General features: G+C 42.2%; 1 protein-coding gene across 1 annotated transcript; it reads left to right on the top strand.

Moving 5' to 3' along the window:
- Nucleotides 1-374: 374 nt before the first annotated feature.
- On the top strand, nt 375-21316 carry LOC112571256 (neuroglobin-like). Its single transcript, XM_025250130.1, has 3 exons — nt 375-2182; nt 17750-17987; nt 18914-21316. Exons 1-3 carry the CDS (start codon nt 2019-2021, stop codon nt 19085-19087), a joined length of 576 nt encoding a protein of 191 aa, XP_025105915.1. The 5' UTR covers nt 375-2018; the 3' UTR covers nt 19088-21316.
- Nucleotides 21317-21440: the final 124 nt, after the last annotated feature.

The raw sequence follows: 21440 nt of genomic DNA, 5'->3' as shown, positions 1-21440 counted from the left end.
TTGTAATCTTTAGACCAGTGGATTACTGTTCTGTATTTACGTTTACATTTATTTGTATGTCGGTCTCTCGTGTGTTGATGAAAAGTGTGAAGAAAGGGTTGTAAACAGAGAAGCAAAATGAGATTACCAACTTTTCCCCTAACTCCTCCTCACCCTTAATCCACTACTATCTTCTTCTATCTCAGATATGATTTATTTGCTAGCGTCTTCCATGAGTTTTTATATTTACAAACACCCTCCATCCGCCGTCTTTGAGGCGCCAACTGCTGCGTGGACTGCTTCAAGCGTGTAACGTACTGTGGAGCCGTTAGTTCTTGTGTCGCCAAACCTTACCTCGCCTTTTCCTCTGTGGAAGAGCTTCTGAAATAATACAATTCACATGAAAACAGAAAAAACAATTAGAAATCTTGGGAGGTACCAACAGGTGTAGTGTTACGAACAATCTTCTTTCTGCAAGCAGCAGAACCTGAAAAAGTCCATATTTTAGGAAGGATGGCATCGAGTGCCTGGGGGAATGTCTAGATTGGGTGTTTCTGACACAATACATTCAGCTCTCAAGAATGGATGCATAGCTGGTCTGAGATGAAATCAGTGTTCAGAATAAGATTTGCATCTGCCGTTCAATGAGGCCAAGGAAAACCGCTGGGGCTTTACATCTATCGGAAGGCGATGTCGCTGACTTTTCAAGTGTACACTTCACGCGTGCTTACGGCCGCGATGGCAGGAGTTGTTGAAAAAAAAGTGTTAGGCGAGAGCTGTGAGGGCTGGAATGTTCCGAATGACATTCACCAGGTTCAATGCCTTTGGAAACTTCTTGGTGTCAAAGCCAGGAAGTTCTCCTATTTAGTGTCTGATCCAGTCTTCTTAGTATGACACTAATTTGGATTCTTTGCCGTGGCTTCCTCAAGTCTTGCACACTTCTTCTTTAAGGGAGTGTAACCGAAAGAGAGATTTTGTTTGTGATAGAGAAAGGGAGAGGGCGGGTGAAGAGTGAGAAAAAAGAGAAAGAAAAATCAATGACGATTTGCTTTCTATTCAAATTATTTCTGTACTGGCATCTTCACCTCCAGTTTCTCTACTGTCGAGTATGTCAATTAATGAAGTGTTTTCTAAGTTCATTCCTGACAGTACTTCTCTTCTTGCCTCTCTATCCGACATCCTGGCTGTGGTCTAGCTGCGCACCTGCCCGAATGCGAAGCTGTTTCTGCTTTCGCGGAGCCCGGAGGGCTGGAAGTCGTTCGTTTTGATGAGGGAGTAGCACCCGGTGAGGCCATGTTTGCTGGGATATATTCAGCTGCCACGCAGCTCGAAAGCAGCCAGCGCGCGCCGGCACGTGCGCGCCGGACCGGCAGTTCTTCAATCTGTCCTCCCTGTCTTTGATCATGCCAAGTAGCCCCATCATCACCATCATCATCCGTTGAGTAGCCAGGCAGCCACCGCTTAGAGTTTAGTCGCAGTGGCCGAGAATTGGCCTTGATCAGCGGATTCTCTTGCTGGAACAATCACTACACCTGGCTGTAAAAGTTTCAGTGTTTAAGGCGCAGAGAATACATGATCGATTCGAGAGATAAAAGTTTGACCAATGTCGTCTAACTTTCACAGACTCCAAGAATTCCAGATGAAAACAACGAGGCCTCTGCTTGGTCGGCAACGCTTTGTCTTACAAATGTTTCTGTGTGGTGTGGTGTAGAATTACTCTTGCATTACAATGCAACGTGCACATTACGTCAGGTGAGTGTCACTGTACGTCGTGCACATTACATGAATTCTTTACAAACCGTAAGCTGCGCGTTACTGGCCACCCAACTTCCATGCCTGGTAACTTCAATTGACTTACTAACACACTGGGATTTATTTCTGGATTGGTTGTCTTCGCGTGAGCAGATTAAACTTCGACTGTGCGCTGGGTTTAAATACACCTTAGTGTAGGTGAGCACACGAGACAAAGTTGACCTAAGAGTTTACACAGGCGTTTTGTTCAGCTAGGACACACCTTCCGGAGCTTCTGTGGTCATGCAATGGGCACTCTGTCCAGTTCCCTCTTGTCCTGCGTGGACTCCAAGCGCTGCCGGGAGGACCAGCTGGGACGCTACTTGTCACCCGCAGAGGTGCAGATGGTGCAGCAGACCTGGAGGGTGTTGAGCAAGGACCTGGCGGGGCTGGGGGTCGCCGTCTTCATCAAGTAAGACTCGATGAAGCATATAAAGAGAGACAGAAGAAAGACAGATCGGACGTGCCTTACGGCGAATCGGCGGACTGACGAACAAACCATTCTATAAGACAGTTTGTTAAGACATCAGAGGGTAATTTGCAGACTGGTGTCGCTTGCTTATTATTTTACCATCAGTTTACCAAAGCAACAAAGCTTAACGGTAGGAGATAGGTAGGAACACAAACTGACGTATGCCTTTTTCTTTTTTGAGAACTCACACTTCAAAAGCTTCTTAGCACAACACCTTCACAGGCGTTGTGTTAAACGGGATAAGACGAACCAGTCGTCTAAAAACAACGTAAAGATTTAGCCGTTTAGCTGACTAGTTGAGAGGTGGCCACCCAAATAATGTCTGTAGCAACGTGTCGTGCATGTGACCCCCGATCTCTCGAAGTTCGGTCGCGAGTAGGAACTGCGGCGGAGGGTGTTAGCAGGTCTAAGACGGAAGGCAGGAACCTTTCCACAAAAGCCTGAGGGCAGAGTAAGTCTCCCCTACCGTTGCCGACCGATGCCCACACATATGCTCCAGGGTAAATTAAGGACAGGAATAGGATGGAGGAAGGGGGATAATCGTTAGCATGCAAGCACTTGCAAGGGAAATAAACCAAGACGTTAGCTTTAGCCTGCCTTGGAGTAGTGTGTGTAACAAAATTACAAAGAGAATGCCTCTATCGAGAATGGTTTGCATCACTTTGAGAAAATTGTGATCAAATTATTGGCTGAGAAAAGTTTTTTAAAAGTGGGGGGAGGAGGGAAGAGAAAGAGTTTGGTGGCGTTCGCTGAGGGCAATACAGGCCGTGGTAGGGAAAAGGAAAGAGAGACATAAGAACATGTGCCCAAGGTCACTTTGACAGTATGAAGAGCGTGAGTGACAGTCCTGAAGTCAGCACTGTTTCCAGGATTGACTGGCGAGAGAACGATGGAGAGGATGGTTCTAGAGAGTCGGTGAGATGTTCAGCTAACTGGTTTATTTATATCAAAGTCGTTCCAACTAGCACCACTGGAGAAAAGAATGATGAAGGAAGGGATAGACATAAACCCAGGACGAATATCACTGTCTTCGTCCATGTTTGAGCTGTTATCATTTATGTAACTTTTTTATATAAATTCAGTGTGTGACCGTGAGCGGCCATGCGACGCCCTGCTGGAAAGAGGGATGTCGAAAACGGTACAAACAGTCATGATCTACGCTGTTGTTGTTTATGTTTGTAAGTTTCAACATCGTTAGGTCACTTAGGTCATAAAAGAGTGTGTGAGTCCAGTGGTTTTGAAAGAATACTAAACGTAAGTTGATGTTTCAAATCAGTCATCCAAACAGTCGTTCTGCCAATCCAAGCAGCCTGTAGTACCAGGAGTAAAATGGGAAATCAGGAACAAACTACTTGTCTCCGCAGTTCTTAAGCGATACTCAGACACATTGCTTATGTTACTTTACCTCAGGGAATCGTTGTCACTAATGTCCCAAAGGCAAAGCATCAGGAGAGGGATACAAGAGTCGTGCCCTTGATCTTCCCTGGGTCAGGGACTTAAACCCTCGCTTTGTGAATTTGGTGCCTGGGCGATTGTCGAATGAAACTTCAGTTATTTTCATCATGTGAAGTAGTTTTGTCAACTGTGAAACATAAAATATCCCGAATTAATCGCTTGACGTAAGCAATGATTAAAGAACTACCGGCAGTACAAACTGTTTTCTAATGTTTGGAAAGATGAGAGTACAAACTATTTTATAATGGTTGGAAAGAAAATCAGTGCGAAATATTATTTTCTAAAATAAAGCCTTCCATTCTCAAGACACACGACTACAAACATCATTGAGCACAAAAAAGACAGACTGGTGAGATTTTGTATACAAAGTCCAAGCTCTTCCACTGGTTTCAGAGCATAAAAATATCTATGTACAATCCTGATGTTTGCTGTTGACTTCCTTCTAGGCATGATATTCTCCCAGACCTTGTACTGAGATTTACCGAGGGAAAAAAACTGCACCAACTAGTCCTTTAAAAGGAGGGTGGTTGTGGGGACGGGGTAACATGCGTGATAGGCACTGAATCAATAATGTCAGGTTTGGAATTTTTTTTTTTTTTTTTTTCGCTCTTTCGTGACCCTCATGTGCGCATGCATGCGTGAGGGCTCGCGTGTATATGTGTGTGCGCGCTCGCGTGCTATTTTGGGGCGTCTAATGACACATGTTGTCGGCTCCAATAATGATTCTGATATCGATCTGCAGACATTTATTTTGAAAGACATGAGACCAACAAGCAGATCGATGTTTCTCTCAGTGAGCGACTATCACTAAAACACAGGCAATTTTTCTTCCGCAGTGTACACTTCTTTAGGCGTCCTGCTCACATTTCATTTGCTAACACTTTGAAACAAGGCAAACAGAAATTTACAATGCAAAGATCGCATCTCTGTGTGCAGGAATTTTGTGCTGATCAAAAGCAAATAGCTTCTCAAGAATCGAACGAATGATTTTCTGGCCCCATTTTCCTTTCGATGCACCATTTCCTGGAGACAGAATGACGTGTTTGAAGAAATTATCTCTTCCACTTATTATTCTAACTATTACTCTGTCATATGTCTGAATTCAACCGTGCTTGTGGAAAGATCACGCGGTAACTGTCAATCAATAAAAACAAAATTTGCCACTTGCCTGTGGCTTAGTTGACCTATGCTCTCCTAATATTAACAAAAATATCTGGTCTATTGGACTACACATTTTAATACAGATTATTTTTCTTTTTTGCTTAAATTCAGTAATTGTAGGGTAATGAGATAAGTACCTCTCTCACAAAAATGCTGGCACCAAGAAAAGTGTGGTCTCTAACACCTCATCCCCAATGACCTAAAAGGTTATGAGGCCAAGACTTTTAACCAGTGATTACAGTAAGTAGGTTGCTGGCGTCGGTTTACAAATGGTAGATCAATATCACCACCGAAATAGTTACTAACCCAGTTAACAGCAGTTTATTTTTCAAACGCAATTCTTCCTCAGATCGGAAATTCTGGTTGAGTCTGTAACGCTCTACAGAATGGTCAGGCAGAGAACCCGCGCTCTACGGACAGCGGTACGTACATCCGTCATTGTGTCACGTGATGTGTGTGCCTCGCGGGAGGGAGACTTGACAGCCCTGCACGGGGACTACAGACTTAATTTCGACAGGAGTTTCAGTCCGGACTAAACGAGTGAACTCTCTCTAAAATGACCAGAAATGTAATGCTTGACAGATAGACTGTTTTTTCCCCTTTTCATATGTGGAAAAGATTTGTCCATGCAAGATAAAGCATCTTGTAATATACATGCGAGGAATTGCGTGATGGACTAAGGTTCTTTTCGTTTTCTTGTCCGTTCTGCGAGCTTTAGTTGACAACTGTAAGACATCAAAGGAACGCCTTGTCAGACTGAAATTGAATGTGTCGACTTCGTCAATAAATCATGTTTAAAAAAATAATAACTGCATGGCCTGGCAGTTCGTTGGCCTCTGTTTCTCGACGATTTATGTTTATTTATTTGTACACGAAAAATGATAAAAGGAAACAAGGATACATTTATCATAAATAAATTTTGTAGACAAGATAACACAGCGGCATGTCAACATCCTTGTGAACTGTTAGTAATTATTTTCAGAGCAAATCTACATTTTTTTCAGTAGATAGTTGGAAGATCTGATAGATGGTACACAATTCCGTATACAACTTCGATATCAACACTATATACTTTTTAACAAAAACTCAGCCATTTTAATAGATTGGACGAAACAATGCTTATGCCAATGTAAATTTAAAAACATTGACTTAATGAAAATGTCCAACAACACCCAGTTACGACAGATGTTTAATCTATATTTTCATGAAAATAAACCTAAAATATTTTATAGCGGAGGGCAATTATGCTGTCTGACTTGGTGTGACAGAATATCCGTAACCCACTTATCTGGCATCGTATTCTTGTCGCGATGGCAGAAGCCCACAGAAAGGGGAGAAATCTGTCAGACAGAGTGTAAACTCCAGACAGACGGAGTTTGTGGTATTGTGTTACTGTCACACAACACAATCGTTTGCTCTCTGTCAGCCTTCATCCTGGGGTAAGGAAACCATAGAAGTCGTGCAGAGCAGGTTCATCAGACGTCTCAGCAGGAGGAGCTTCCTGGTTAGGTCGCTAATGACAGACATGACTTAGACTTCTCACAAAGTTACGGAAGTTTGTGTAAGGAAGGCCATCGACGGCGATAAGACAAACGCATGAATACATGGCCACGTGGGTGCGCGCTGGGTGATACTTTAGGTGTTGTAAAGGGAGGACAAAATAGTTGACATCAGCGATATCTTGAGGAAAACTAGCATCCAATAATTCCACCTAAATGTCTCTAGTTTTCACAAAATGGTTTTTCCAATGCATACAAGCTTAAGTCCAGAAACACAAGATTCAGTCAATGATTTGGTCAGGGTGGCTTGATTGTAATCGATATGTATCGTAACTTGGGAAGCAAAAGCAACCTTGACGTTCTTGTACAATCATCACCCTTGAAAAAAGTCTTTTTAGTTTTTGTGTCATGTAAAAACCAACTAGGAAAAGGTGCAAAGTATCCAAACTATATCCCACGCTTAGTAGTCATCCCACGTCCTCTCTGCTCTGGTCGTCTGATAATTGGTTGGTCGTTTCACATGTCTGTGTACACGTCTCTAAATTTCTGTTTATCGCTTTATTTTTTCCTTTGCAAAACAGTTAACTTAAAGCGCTTATGTTAATATTTTGATGACAGAATTTCCAGGGGGTTTTTCTTTCTTATACAAATGCTAAACGTTAGTGTATTAAAATCAGCTTTCTAATCATAGTTAATGTTCTTTTTTTAAACCATTTAAAATCTGTTAACATTGATAAACTGACACTTTTCTAATTCAGCGAGTCTTAAAGTTAAATTAATTAAAACGCCTAGAAACTATTTGCGCAACCAAAAAGGAAAAAAAAGGCCGAAACCTAGCCATCATTGATTTAGAGGAACGGGGAAGGGGGAAGAAAGAGAGCGAGAGAGGAAAGCAAGCCCTGCGGACAAGGGAATTAATTAGGCCACGCAAACCAAGCTTCTAGCGAGCACAGATTACTTTAGCCAGGAGCAAACAGTTCTGAGCGACAGAGTCGTTCCAACGGTCGACAGTGGCCACTTCCTCCTCCAGAGGGTTTCAGTCAGAATTTGAAGAGCATTCACAGCTGCAAGTCCTTGCGCAAGCGTGGTTATGTGTGACGCACGTCAGAGGGCGACTACACCATTTAAATACACGTGACCGCAGGGCCAAACAATGTCTTTGTTCCGGCGGATGTAATTCCGACCGGCTTGTCTCCACGTGTCAGATGAGTGCTACCCTCGCGCGACTGTCTTTCTGAACGGGTCTCGTTTTTATGAGACCATTATAATCATGGCAACGACTGACTATCATAAAACTGCCAGCGTAGTCGTCTGCGTACTGTTTAGAATTTACACGGTTCACCCAAGCGACCAGTAAGTACTACTGGATGACTGCATCTTCGTGTACGCACCTGGAATGTTTATCAACACTCAGGAAGTGGGACTGCGTGTGGTCGTGTCACTTACGTGCACCTTTTTCTCTCTATCTAGATAAATTATATAAGTGCAGCTGTTAATGTCTTATTAAAGATATAATATAACTTACTAACAACTGGCCATGTTAGAATGCACTCATCACGAACAAGTCAATCCACTCTCCTTTCCTGCTTTTCTTCTGTTTACCATCCATTGTTAATGGTAAGCGGTTTCTTTCAGGAAAGTTTTACTTTATGTGTGTCTTTGTGTAGGTGTGCCTGAGAGTGCGTATGAAGTTGTGTGTGTGCCAGCATAGAGCATAGAGCATACGCACCAGCACCAGCATAGAGAAAACGATAGCATGGGGTAGAGCGCGTTGCCCAAGAAAGTGATTTAAGAAATGTCTGCATGAACTATGATATAGGACGTAACCGTCATTTGATAGAAATTTAATAAAGTCGACATCACTCGTTTATGGCACATACCCATGACACTAGGACCGGCCGCTCACTGGTGTGGTCCGCGTATTGCGAAAGATGGATATATTTATCTGTTGCTACCACCTATCGTGTGAGAAAAGAGGGAGGGGGAAATGAGTTTGACATTACTCTACCACCCACAGCTGCTTCCAACGTCCACTCCATCGCTTATTGCAACACCATGGAAGGGTGGGGGCAGACGCAATGAAAATGTGTCAATCACAGATCTCTGTGTTTGCAACTGCTGTCGCTGCTAAAGGGATGCCGCAGGGTTCAGAACCAGAAACGTGAAAGAAGCAAGAGAAGAAACGCTTTGACAGTCTCCAGGCAAGCGCAAGATGAAAACGGTCATTTTCTGGGGGACCATTCGGCATGAGAAGAGGGCCTGAGACAAGTTCGATGAAGTACGCTTAAGAGATAATGGTGTCTGTCCGGGTTTCTCATGGGGGACGGTCAAGAACTAGGAAAACCCTTTTATACGGAGTACGACAGTTTTCAAGACAGTCTGTGTAATGTGGTCCTCATGAAATAGAGAAATGTGTGTCACTCACTCTCACTCTCACTCACTCACATACACACAGATGTAAGCAAAATGTTCTCTCGTGTGTGTGTGCTTGCGGGAACCTGTTTATATGCTATGCAAGGGAAAGGTTTATACGGCGGGTACAAAGTAAATTTCTGCATTTCATCGCGTCGCCTTCTATTCATGACTTGCTATGCCTCTAACTGCCTATTCTTGCCTTCCATTGCCTTGCAGTGCTTGCCATATTGTCCTTTACCATGTAAATGTTCTATCAAGAACGTTAAAAAAAAATCAGCTTTTCTTGAACGAAGTAGAATAAGCTGAAACAGAAAGAACTACCTGGTAGAAAATTACCGGAAAGCCACCATCATCTTCTGCGCGATCTGATCATTTATGGCGATGTGTTTTGTCCAAGACGGAAGTTTTATGATGTATATAATTCCCACAACTATGCAAGAAAAACATCAGTTCAGGCGTTCACAACTGATTGCAGCAGAATCTTCCGTTTGGTTCTGTTATTGACGATTGTTATGAATGGCAGACATCGGAAAAAAGTAGTAGCTCCTGCAGCTAATAATGCGGTCTTCTTCCAGCTAGGAACGTAAGAACGAGATTATAGTTCCCGCATCCTGTCTGCGGATTGCTTACCCTTTGAAGCCGACGACGTGATCGAGACGTACACTAGGGATCGGTCAGCTAAAGCACGCATATACAAGCATGCATACGCACTCGCCCCTTTCATAGTGTGGTGTGTACAACCTAAAATGACCACAAAACAAATGTGATGACAGACTGCTGAGAGTCTGACAAAAAAAAAAATCACTGACTTTTAGGGTCAGATGTGGGATGAGCAATTAAGTTGTGATTTGCATTTTTGGATAGTCATAATAACATCTGGTGGAAAATGGAGATAACAATCCATTACAACTTTTACAAAGATCACTAAATATTGTCATTGTCATTGTCATTCTGGAAATGTGCCTAGCTCTATAATTTTCTGCACCGATAGACCGATTGAAATTCTGTTCGTACAAAATTAAAGTAATAACGCATGGCAAAAGAAGTCTTTGAGAGCGGTTTCTGCTTTCTAAGCCCCATCCCCTGCTTAAGATCTGACTGGAGCTGTAAGACCAAATCAAAGGAAATTTAAATGGATGCCCAAGGTAAAACTGACAGCCTTCCGTGGTCAAGCATCAGTCCAGGTTGTCGGAAACCGTACGTCGTCCTTCACAGACTGACAAAAGAAATATTATCGCAGAAAGAATCAATCAAACTATTACAAGCAGAAGCTTTCAGGTGCATGGGCGGTTTATTTTGTTCAGAGGGTCAGACCTATGAAGTAATTAGAAAATCAAGTGAAAAAAAACTTAGGTTGGATCTGTCTGTCTGTCTGTCTGTCTAGGTGTCTGTCTGTCTGTCTTTGATAGAACTGATACCCGGATGTGCTCGTTAAATCGTGACTTGTGGACTTCCCATTTCCTCAGCTTCAAGTCTTTGCGAAACCCATCGCCTCCACAACTGTTTTTATGGTTGTGGTAACCGTGTTGGCGACGGATGTCCGATATCTGACCTGAGAGCGTTTCGCTGGCTTATGCAGATAGTGTCCTTCACTCACGTGGCAAAAGGAAATCGTAAGAATATAACGGGGATGTGCAAAGGGAGAGTGCATGCAGCTCTTGCATTAATGACCTTGTATAGCAAATGAAACCAAAATTATCTTTTTTTTAAAGGTGTAAAACAGAACACTCACCCAGCTGGTATCGAAAGTCTTTCCTCTGATAAGAAGAATGGTCTCACGAAGCTTGATCGGGTTACATTATACTGGTAGGTTTGGTTGATCGTCTCTTTCATTTGGACAGCAAAGTGATAATTGCATGTCGATTGAATAGAGTGGACGTAAGGACAAAATAAAATAAAACAAAACAAAATAAAATAAAGAAAGTAGAAGGCCTACAAATAGATCGGTGTTTGGAAGCAAACACACTGAATCCATTTCTCCATTCACTCTCTAATAGTCGCGATGTTAGTTAAACTGGGCCATATATGTATATGTTGCTATGTACCACAGTCGGTTTAGAGAGAGAGGGGAGATAACCACTTAGATGCGATCTCTTCTGCAACATTTTAAACTTTCATAACTCAGCACTGTTACATAAATACGCATCAGCTCTGTTACAGCACTAGTTTCAAACTTGTTTTGAAAATACCTGTACTAACTAGATGAATAACTTACTGACAGAAGCACACGGAATCGTCATTCAACAATCACACCGCACTCCTCCCTTGACCAGCGAGATAAAGCACGTTTCACCATTTCTCTCCTTCTCCGCATAAAATTCTCGTCAAAGACAGTTGAAGCTAGCATGTCAACGATTCTTCTGTGTAAAATGTAGAATTCAAAGAAATATCATCAATATTCAGACAGTCACTGTACTTGTGGCGACGAACCCCTAACGATGAAAGACGCAGACGACATTCAAATGTTGATCAAGGGGCAGACAAAAGCCACGAGAGTGATGTCCCTTGTCTCTCCTCTTGTCGGCTGCTACCGGAAGCCACAAACAGCGTTAACGATGTGCATCGAATGTTTATTAGAAAGTCTTGAGAGACTGAACTTGTCGCTCTCAGCTCTGACTAGGTGATTGCTGCCTTCAGATACCAGCGTCTAGACGGAGCACCTGTTAACCTTTTGCATTCGTGACTTCATGTAGAAACGTGTTCGGTGATCCAGTCAGGGCACGAACCCGAGACATTTACGTTGAACGCTCGAGTGCGATGGGAGGACGAATGGCTGGTTAATTCTCCAGTCAATTTAAATATCACATATCTCCTCGGCAAAACGAATGTCAATGAGAGGTTATGACTTTTTCGACAGGAGTGTCCAGTTTTACATCCTGTACACGTATATATATATATTCTTTCTATCTCTCTCTTTCGCTCGCTCGCACGCACGCACGCACGCACGCACGCACACAAACACACTCGTAGAGAGAGAGTCTATCGAACGCTTTGGCATGGCGGGTGAGCAAAAGAACAAACGAATTCCTTTTTTCTAGTTATTTTATCGGCACAGCGCATCACTTTTTCCACAATGCTGATGAAACCTTATAACGGTCGAAAGAGCACTTAAAGTGTTCTCGAGCGTGTGCTAGGCAGGCCTCTCTGTTAATGGATTTTAATGTTTAGATTATTCGGATAGAATTATTTGACACTGCCATGTCAGTCCAACAATAAAACATACAGAGCTGCACGCACACTGATCTTGTTTTAATCGGATTTTTTTGTGTTCATGGGAAGGACTGTTCTGAGGCTATTCTCTTGGAACACTGCTGCATGCAGATTAAATCCGTTTTATTATATTTGTTAAATCTAGTCGGAAAATTATATCTTTGCATTTCTTTCTTTTCTTCCTTCTTTCATTCCTTTCTTTCTTTAATGCTCTTATTTTATAGCCGTCAGAGCGTTCTAATAGTTCTGTTTATTCTTGACATGGCGATGAGGCTCTATTTTCCATGTACGTGCGATTCAGTCTAAAAAATAGATTAGGCCAGATCACGTAATCACAATCGTATCTGGAACTACTTTTCGTGGTAACGTCACGCTTTGGTGCGCGGTTCAGGCGCCGGAGGTCAAAGGGTCACGAACTTTATTCGCGCAGGCCAGCATTTCCGGTTAAATTTAAGAGATGAGTAAATCATTTTTGACAAATGTGTTTTAAGCATAATATTCTTCCATTTCTTGATGACCATCTTAAAAAGGTTTGTCCTCGTGAATCTGTAACTGAAGTACTTTGAGCGCGGCTTGTGCTAGAGAAAATGCGCCTATTAAATTAAATTAATTGCAATGTCTGACGACAATTAGAAATCTTATGTGCGCACCTAACCGATTTTAATTATTTGTAAAAGTTTGGGTGAATTTTGGTTGAATGAGTACGGTGTCAAAGCTTGATATTCTTCTGGTTGCCATTCTTTCGGGGTAAGGGTTGTCTGGTGGTGCGGAAAGAAGGGATTGATTCTCGCGTGTTCAGTACATCTCTCGGTGATTTCCAGCATTTACCCACCCACACTGTTTGTCGTTCACCTGTTTTGAATTACTAATATCGTTGAACGTTAGACGAAGTCAGGAAAGCATGAAGGTCACAGGAAACTAATGGTCGTGGGGATAACTTCCGGGACATTCGAGCTTTGGTAAACTTCTAAGTCCAGACGACTTGACACAGGTTTTGCTATTTCGATTTCGCTACCTGGATGCTCAAAATACCAGGGCTTTCATTGCGTGCCACAGATGTTTCTCTGCCGCTATTTACGCTCAATGGTTCTAATTAAACTCGATCTCCACCTGCTCCTGTCCCTGCAGAGCCATCTTGCTGACACGTAGAACGATCACCTTACACAAAGCCGGGTGTGCGAGCAGGGTGGCCTGACAGCTCACTAAAGCCAGATGAAATCAGTCATGGACTGAATGTTTGGTGAAGCAGGGAAACTGTTTACAGTACAGCTCAGTGGACAAGTATTCTGCTCACTATTCTTGAGTTGCAGCATCACACAATAAAGTAGCTGTTCAGATAACAGAGAGAGAGAGAAAAGAGAGAGAAGGAGGAAGCAAGATGACACTGTTTGTTGGCTACTTGCAGGCTCCACCATGGCAAAAAGTTTTGTTTCTGGTGTCGGTGTACTGTGACAAAACATGTTTTAACATCTTGGCATAGTAAAAAGACATCGTCAGTTAAACCGTGGTGTGTGTGTGGTTTTTTTTAATCGTCATCTCATGACACTCAGCAAAGAGTTAGGATCCATGGAAATCAGAAAACCATTAATTCGCATGCGTCGAGGAAAGTGCAGAATAAAAACACTCTTGATATTATTACTCAAGGGAAGCAATCTTTACGCTGTGCATCTTATGCTTCCGACGGGTGGTGAGGTGCTGGGGCAAAAACATCTTTTTCGATCGAACATTTTGGAAATGTTTTTTCGCCTTGATTACCAGAGAGGGAAGTTCTGACATTTGGTCTTGTTTCTTTATGCCAAAGCCGAGCAGAGCATCAGGTTTTCAAATGTCCTGCTATTATTTAACTACAAGAAGAACTACTCTCCAATGGACGAAATAGTAATTATTTTGTAATAATTCTAGCGGATGTAATTTTTTTCTTTAATGACTAGGTAAAGCTAAGAGCAAGATACTATTTTAGTCGCCCACACTTTTGGTTCTCGAGATACAACCCCTAGAACATCTCAGTCCAGAAAGAGATAAAGACCGCCTGACATCAGGATTGTGTATGAAGATCTTACTCTGTGAATGAAGCCAGTGAAGGTGCAGGACCAAATGCTCATTAGGGGTATATGTAGACAGTAATTTCACGAATCCTCTTTCTGCTTATGATCATGTTTGTATGGAGGGGTGAATCACCCAGGTATTGCGAAATAACCTATTGTACTGAAATAGTATTTTTATTCCGGCATTAGAAAACGGTGAAATCTGCTGGACCTTTATTGCCGCAAATGAACACCGCAGCATCTGCAGTCCTATACTAGGGCATGCTTGGATCACGAGATTAAAATATTAGCACACGCCCGCACAAACATGCACGAATACAGCAACACGCACACACAAAAACGATTTTCGCAGGCGCACGCAGTTGAAAAACACGGAGCCGACGTAATATAAAGCCATTATTTGGATGCGTGCGCTACTTTGACCCTCTCGGGTATTATGGGTCACGTGATGACAGAGGTCGAGACGAGGAAGAGAGCAGGGCTATGCTTAGAGCGAAATGTGAACGGCTTGTGAACTCATTTTTGGTTTTTCGAATAGGCATTCTGCAAGCAACTCAATGAGAGGCAAAAAAAAATATATATATAATATAAAAAGGCTTCTACCTACTAGGTCCGTTCTATTACTGGACTTGTGTGGAAAGGAGCGGCAGCCTGGATTACAGTTTTTCTAATAAATTGGAAGAAGCTTCTAGCTACACATCTTTCCTCTCACATGGAATTGTATGGTTGTTATGTTTGTCCGTGTACGTTTATCTGTGTGTCTTTTTTCTGTAGAGCACCACGAGCCATAGGACTGGGATATGGCGCTGTTGTTGTTGTTGTTGTTGTTGTTGTTGTTGTTGTTGTTGTTGTTGTTGTTGTTGTTGTTGTTGTTTGACACCTATCCGTTGGGGGGTTTCTCGAGGTATTCCGGTTTCCTCCCACCCCACTCTCGCTTCATAGTACGAAATCGCCTTAAGGTGGAGGGAGGCACTTTCCAGTCAAAGCAAGCAAGTAACCAACCAGCTTTGACATGCAAACTGCGGCCAAGCAAACCTCTGAACACAATCAGCAGTAAAATAAAATAAAGAGAAATTATTTTTAAGGGCGGTTCAGAAGCTACGTGGCAAGGCATAAACAGTCGATAAAAACAGAGAGAGAAGCTAGAGGGGGAGGTATAAATTTAGCTCAAAATGGAGCGGATGTTTAGCCAAGGCTTAGCACTTGTGTAGGACAGTTCATGTAGAGCACTCTGGAGAGAAAAAAACGTACGCAACTTTTTTTATTTCAAGAAGAATGTTCTGACAAGGGAAACGATGATAGATGAGCGTTTGTGGAGTTCTGCGAACGTGTGTATTTTGCATATATGTATATAGTACTAAACATATTGATTTATATTGGTAGTACATGTACATGAAGGTACAGATTAGCAAACATACTAATTTTTATTACAGGTATTTTATGTTTCATTGTCTGTCGGTCCTTTCTTGCACGTGTGGCCTTGCCTTTTCTCGTGAAGCAATGCGATGTGACAAGGTTAATGACGGAAAAACACAAGGACCTCGGTGACATTTTCCTGACATTCCTAAAAGACCGGCCATTTCGCCCTCAGCTCCATCTCTCTTAAAATGTAAAAAAAAAAAAGGATCCTAACCAAAAAAATGTAGGACATTTTGTGACTACGGTTCAAGCCAGTCAACGGCTGACAAAATCTTCTGGCACTGCTTGCTGCTGATCGGGTAAGAAAAGTTGGTAGTTATGGGTGATGGGTGGGTGGAGGGGCGGGGAGGAAGTCTAAAAAGTGAGAGCAAAGGTCGTTACCAAGACAGCTGGGAGGACAGGCGTCCTGACGCTCCCGTGCTGACCTCCACCAAAATGATGCTGACGCTCGCCAGATAATGGCTGAACATCGCAGACCCTATCGCTGACGATCGATTCCCTCTGAGGATACCTCTTGAAGTCTTTGCTGTAACTTCAAAAGCAGGTGATTTAAACCTCAAAATATCCCATTTCAAAAAGCAACCTCTGAGTCTTCTGCTTTCTGCATTTCTGTTATCACCAAATACGAAAGCCAAGACTTCTGGCAGCAAGAAACGGAGGAGAAATTCTTCCGGTCCGCTGCCTCCATCCTCTTATCTGATCAGGTCTGACAAAAGCCTGGCCGAGGCTCTGGCTAGTGAAACTTGCTACACGGACCTTCTTCAGACCATCACACAAGCCTTCCTTTGTTCATCTGGGCTGGGTTTCATGTGAAGTCTTTAGTCACACTTTACATTAAGACCAAGTTTTTCTTAACTTTCAGCGTTTACTGGTGTACATGTAAAATCTTGAAACTGAACTGACAAATTAATTGTTCATACCAATATTACCGAGGGCGACATGCAGCTGAGACCGAAAACTTAAGACACTCTCAAGACCCTACCCTGCCCACATGGTACCCGAGGACTGAGCTCTACTCATCACCAGCCATACTTGCATAAAAAGGCTTCTGGTTAAAATAAACCAAATATAAATTAGTTATTTTATTTGACTTCATTTGTTCTTGATATTTTATGGCATAGACACTAGCACCAGACTTAATCAATCATCCTAAAGCTGGGTCAAGGGTCATCCTGTATGTACAAACATTGTTGTGGATGAAAAGACAGATTTTTAAGGTTACATGGAGAATGTTAAACGTATTTATTTTCTTTGAGATGAATCATTTCATATTTGCTCAGCTTGCTGGAGTGTTTCTCGGACGTATGCAAACAGAGAAGAATAAACAAGAGAATACACGTACGCATGAATAAAAACGAATAGACGATATGTGCAGTAAAAGTTTCTAAAATTATAAAATATCCTATCTTGAAAATCTGCTCTAAAAGACATGATGGGATACATCCTTATCGAAAGAATGTCTAAATAAACCCTTCTAAAATTGTTTTTTAAATAAACAAATAGAAGAAGGGAAGGGCACTCCCTGCCAGCTAGGATTTCACACTCAGTGTTTGGGAAAATGAAGATGGCAGGTTCTTTAGTTAAAATCTCGGGGGAAGGGAGTTTTCCATTTCTGTGTCGCATCAGAAACACTTTAAATCGATGAGAGGTTGAAAGCGCTGACAACTCAATCAGTTGTGGTCAGAAAAAAAATCATGTTTGTAAATTCTATTCTTTTGGCGAGAACTTTGTCCCATCGAGCTCCAACTAAAATTTCTGGTGCAAAATTTTGTTAACAATCTTATTTTTTAAACAATAGGAAATCGTGTTCTCGAAGCCCTTTTCACTCTTATTTATTATGCCCTGGGGCTGCTTTGAAGAGAGGCTGAAGTATTGACAGAGCTGTCGTGGTACTCTTGTCAAGTAACGCGCGTGAACTTGAATTGCTCCTCCTGAGAGCTGACGTCAGTATCGAGGTTACCAAGACCGTTAATGACAACACAACACACACACACGCACGCACACACACACACACACATCAGAATGAGGGAATAGGAAATATTAGCACTCACACCAAAGAGGGATAGGTATGTTAAATAACACAATAATACATCCATTTATCACCATTAATTATTATTAATGTAAAAGACGTAGATAGGTGGGTTCAGACAGAGAGCTTTTACTTTCAAATGTCGTAAAAACAGATACTGCACTTAACCAAGGCAAATATTATACCTTATAATCTTAAAAATTGTTTACATCTTCCCAATACACACCATCATCAGTCTTGGCATGGTAATGATAGCTTGTTGCCTCTTCCACAGTTTCTTTGAGACTGAGCCGGACTTGAAGATGATGTTCCCGAAGATCGTGCGGCTGAACGAGGTGTCGCAGCTGGAGTGGTACGTGGACCGCGACATGCTGCAGCGCCACGCCGTGACGGTGATGGAGGGCCTGGGCGCCGCCGTGGAGAGTCTGGAGGACTCGCAGTTCCTCAACAGCGTCCTCATGGCGCTGGGACAAACGCATGCCAAGCGGAACATGAAGCCCACGATGCTTAAGGTACAGCCATGTTGGCCAGAAATCTGATGGTATGATGTGATTGGATAAAGGTCTGGGTTCGTCCAAAGTCTGTTAGTATTTGCCTGAAGTTTTCTGGTATGAAAGAAGTCACCAGAACTCTGCTCGTATGATCAGTCGTTTAATATTGCAGATATGATAGGATTCGTTGGAAGTCTTCTGTATGATAGAATTTCCAGAAATCTGCTTGCTTATTAGTATTTGCCGAAAGTCTTTGGATGTTGTAGAATTTGCCGACAGTCTCTTGGCATAGTAAGAGTTGCCAGATATCTATTGCTATACTACGATTTTTCTGAAGTCTGTTGGTACATCTGGACGCAGAGTTAAATGAAGGAATGGACAGCCATACTGAGAGGACAGGCTTGACACTCTATTCCAGGCTAATAACTTTGCAAACATTCCGTGCTAATAACTTAATAAACATTCAGGCTATTAACTTGCGAGGAGAAAGTAATTGAGACAGCTCTTGATGCGTCTAGCTGATTGTTGACAGATTTATTGATTAAAAACAAGGATTCCCTGGCAGTGATGGCGCTAGACTGAGACGAAGCTTAAACGTCTGTCGAAAAAACATGAACCATACATTCTTTAGAAAAAAATAGCAAGAAAAGCTTCAGAATCATTGCAAGTATAGCAATATAGAATCAATGGTAAATGTTGGAGTAGAACATCATATCTATACCAGTATTGAAAAGAATATAAATGTAAAAGTTTATATATTAATATACACATGTAATAAAAAGTACAGATTCGCAGAAGGATATTAATATTTATTTATTAAATTAAAGAATAAGAGACATGACACCTTATTTCATTCATAATGATGACATTATCACAGTCACATACTATTATGTAATCCCGGCTGTCAGCACAGTATTAACAGTATTCAAATGTATTCTCTGTGACAGAGGCTGTGGCCTTCTCTAGACGTCGGCCTGAAGACGATGCTTGGGGAGCGCTACACACCGGAAGTGACCGAAGCCTGGAGGAAGTTGTACAACTACATTTGCTTGCAGATGCGCAGAGGCATGGAGAACCCTGACCTTCCGGTCAACATCAGCGACGAATGCCTGGCTTCGTGATGACCTCACTGTACTCGCACTGGGTTCCAGAATGGTCGCGCTCTTAAAGTAACGGAAATAATTTTCATTGGCCGCTTCTGTCTGAATGGGAAACATTGTTGTCTGCTGTTTGACTGTGTGTGTGTGTGATTGCTTGTCTATTATTCGGCAAGGGACGAATTAAACAGCCGAAATTCTGATGCTGCAGTCGTCACGATTCAATCTGTTCGTCGTGTGACTACCAGTCTGAAGTACTCCTGCACTACCCCGCAATGTTTCACTCAGCATTGTACTCGGTTATTTGCTTCCATTGTCTGCAGTTACCATAGAGTGCACACAGCAGACGTAGCAGCACCAATGGTGGGGACACTGTCTAGTGTTAGTAGCTAGGGGCCTTCTTAACTGGACAAATGTCTGCGAGTATTTAACCAAGTTGGGCAAAGATGTAGGTAAAAGCCATAGGAAACTAATGGTCAGAGAACAGGTTCCGGACATTGGACTGGTCTAGAAACTGAACTAATGCTTGCTAGTACATTTACCAATACAAAAGCACTTTGGGGTATTAGGAGGTCGTGTGCTTCGGCACTTTGCCCTGTTAAGAACGGCTTTTGGGGAAACGACAGGCAGTTCTGTTGTAACGATGTAGTGGGAGTCTGTCAAAGTAAGTAATTTTTTTTTCAAGAGGGGAAATTGACGTGTGAAACAAATGGTTGCCGGATCGACCCCTGTCTTAGTTTAATTTAACCATTTATTTGAGAATGGGGTGTAAATGAAGATACTAAGGGTTAGGTTACGGAATGCCCTAGAGTGAGTACTGTGTTCATCCAAAGGAGCGCGAAAATAGGAGTATTGTCAGGACTTCGAAGTTTCCATCGCCGAATCAGGAAGTTGTATTACCGGACTGCTTGCAGACGCTTTTTTTCCAGTTAACTACTAATATGAGGCTGGTGTATACAAAACTTCCGGTTTAGTCACATTCATTGTTTAAATTCTCCGAGAACTTCACAAGAAGCTAAGCTTTGGTCTCGGCAGACAGACAGCAGTCCACCATACATGACCGTGGTCGAACGAGAAGCACTCTTGAGCTGAGGACTCTGAATCGAGCCTTGTTAAATGTGTACAATGTTTTGACAATAATTATAAGAATGTATCAATGTATTTATAGGTAAAAACTTTTGATAACTTTGATGGTGCACGTACATATTTCTTATTGTGTAAATTGTTGAGTGTAACTCCCATGCTTGTTTAATTATTGTAATAAGTAAGGAATGAGGGTAGAAAAGTTTTGAACACCGGAAGAAAAATATATATTTAAAAGTTACGCACAGGTTACAGGTTTCAAACAGGAGAGAACTTGAACTGCTTTCATACGACTCCTTGAGGAGTATACTCAATGTGTTTTCACTGGTCCGAGCGTCCCACGTGTCGGGCATTGAAACTACGAAGTCTGCCCGGCCACTACGTTTGTTGCGGCTTCAACCATCAACCATCACTTGTTTCCCTGGACAATCTAGAGCTGGAGACTTTGCTTGTGGTAACCTTGTTCATTGGTCTATTGAATTTTAAAGGGATCTCGCTGTCTCGTGTTGGCTCCCGAATTATATCTACAATGGGAGTTGCTCACCATCCATAACCTTATTTACCGACTGTCAGCTGTGTAGTTGTCCTAGTTGTCCTCGCACTTCATTGTATTGAAGTCTTCTGCCTGCTGGCTCTCTACAACTATGAAGTGTGGTGTTAGAGGCTGTGCCATGTGTTCTACACCTTCGACTCTATTAGTAACCAAGGGAAGTCACAGACAGAAGTACTGTGAGTATATCTCTAACTCATTTGTTGACTTACACTCAGTCCAGGACCTGGCCCACGCATGTTCTGTATTACCTGACCAAAGACTCAAAGAAGATGTCACAAGAACTGTTTAGGAGTGACTTAATTAATGACAGGTGGTACTTTGATGCATTGGATGGTTATTAGCGGAACAGGTCTGATTGGATTCAGCTTGGTATGTGGTTTAAGGATTTTGGGTTGCTTGTGGGTAATAAATTCATTAGATTATCAGTAACCTCTGTTTTACCCTGTGAGTATAAACCACGTCAGATTTATATTTATGTTAAATGTTTATCACCCACCTATTCCACACCTGGCTGTGATCATTTTGTTGGTTCATCTACGGCATTGGCTCATAGCTAAAAGTTGTTATTTGTTGTCTCGTGAAAACCCTTTGATCAGGCCGCCAATACAAGGACCTGGGCAGCCAAAGTCAATTGTTGTTTTATTTGTTGAAAGAGTGCGCATTTGTCTCGAGTGGTTCAGTTTAGGGGAACTTTTGTCCACGACGATGATAGATGTTAAGGTAAATGAAACAAGATGGATG

The sequence above is a fragment of the Pomacea canaliculata genome, linkage group LG8 (assembly GCF_003073045.1).
Source record: "Pomacea canaliculata isolate SZHN2017 linkage group LG8, ASM307304v1, whole genome shotgun sequence".
Taxonomy (NCBI): Eukaryota; Metazoa; Mollusca; class Gastropoda; order Architaenioglossa; family Ampullariidae; genus Pomacea; species Pomacea canaliculata.
Note: the sequence above shows the minus strand (reverse complement) of the source record. Positions and strands in the feature narration are given on the sequence as shown.

What these genes read in the sequence shown, in the direction of transcription:
- LOC112571256 (XM_025250130.1), top strand. Translation starts at nt 2,019, where the DNA reads ATGGGCACTCTGTCCAGTTCCCTCTTGTCCTGCGTGGACTCCAAGCGC. An exon ending in GGGGTCGCCGTCTTCATCAA is followed by an intron (nt 2,183 to 17,749) that starts GTAAGACTCGAT and finishes CCTCTTCCACAG; the next exon opens with TTTCTTTGAGACTGAGCCGG. An exon ending in TGAAGCCCACGATGCTTAAG is followed by an intron (nt 17,988 to 18,913) that starts GTACAGCCATGT and finishes TCTCTGTGACAG; the next exon opens with AGGCTGTGGCCTTCTCTAGA.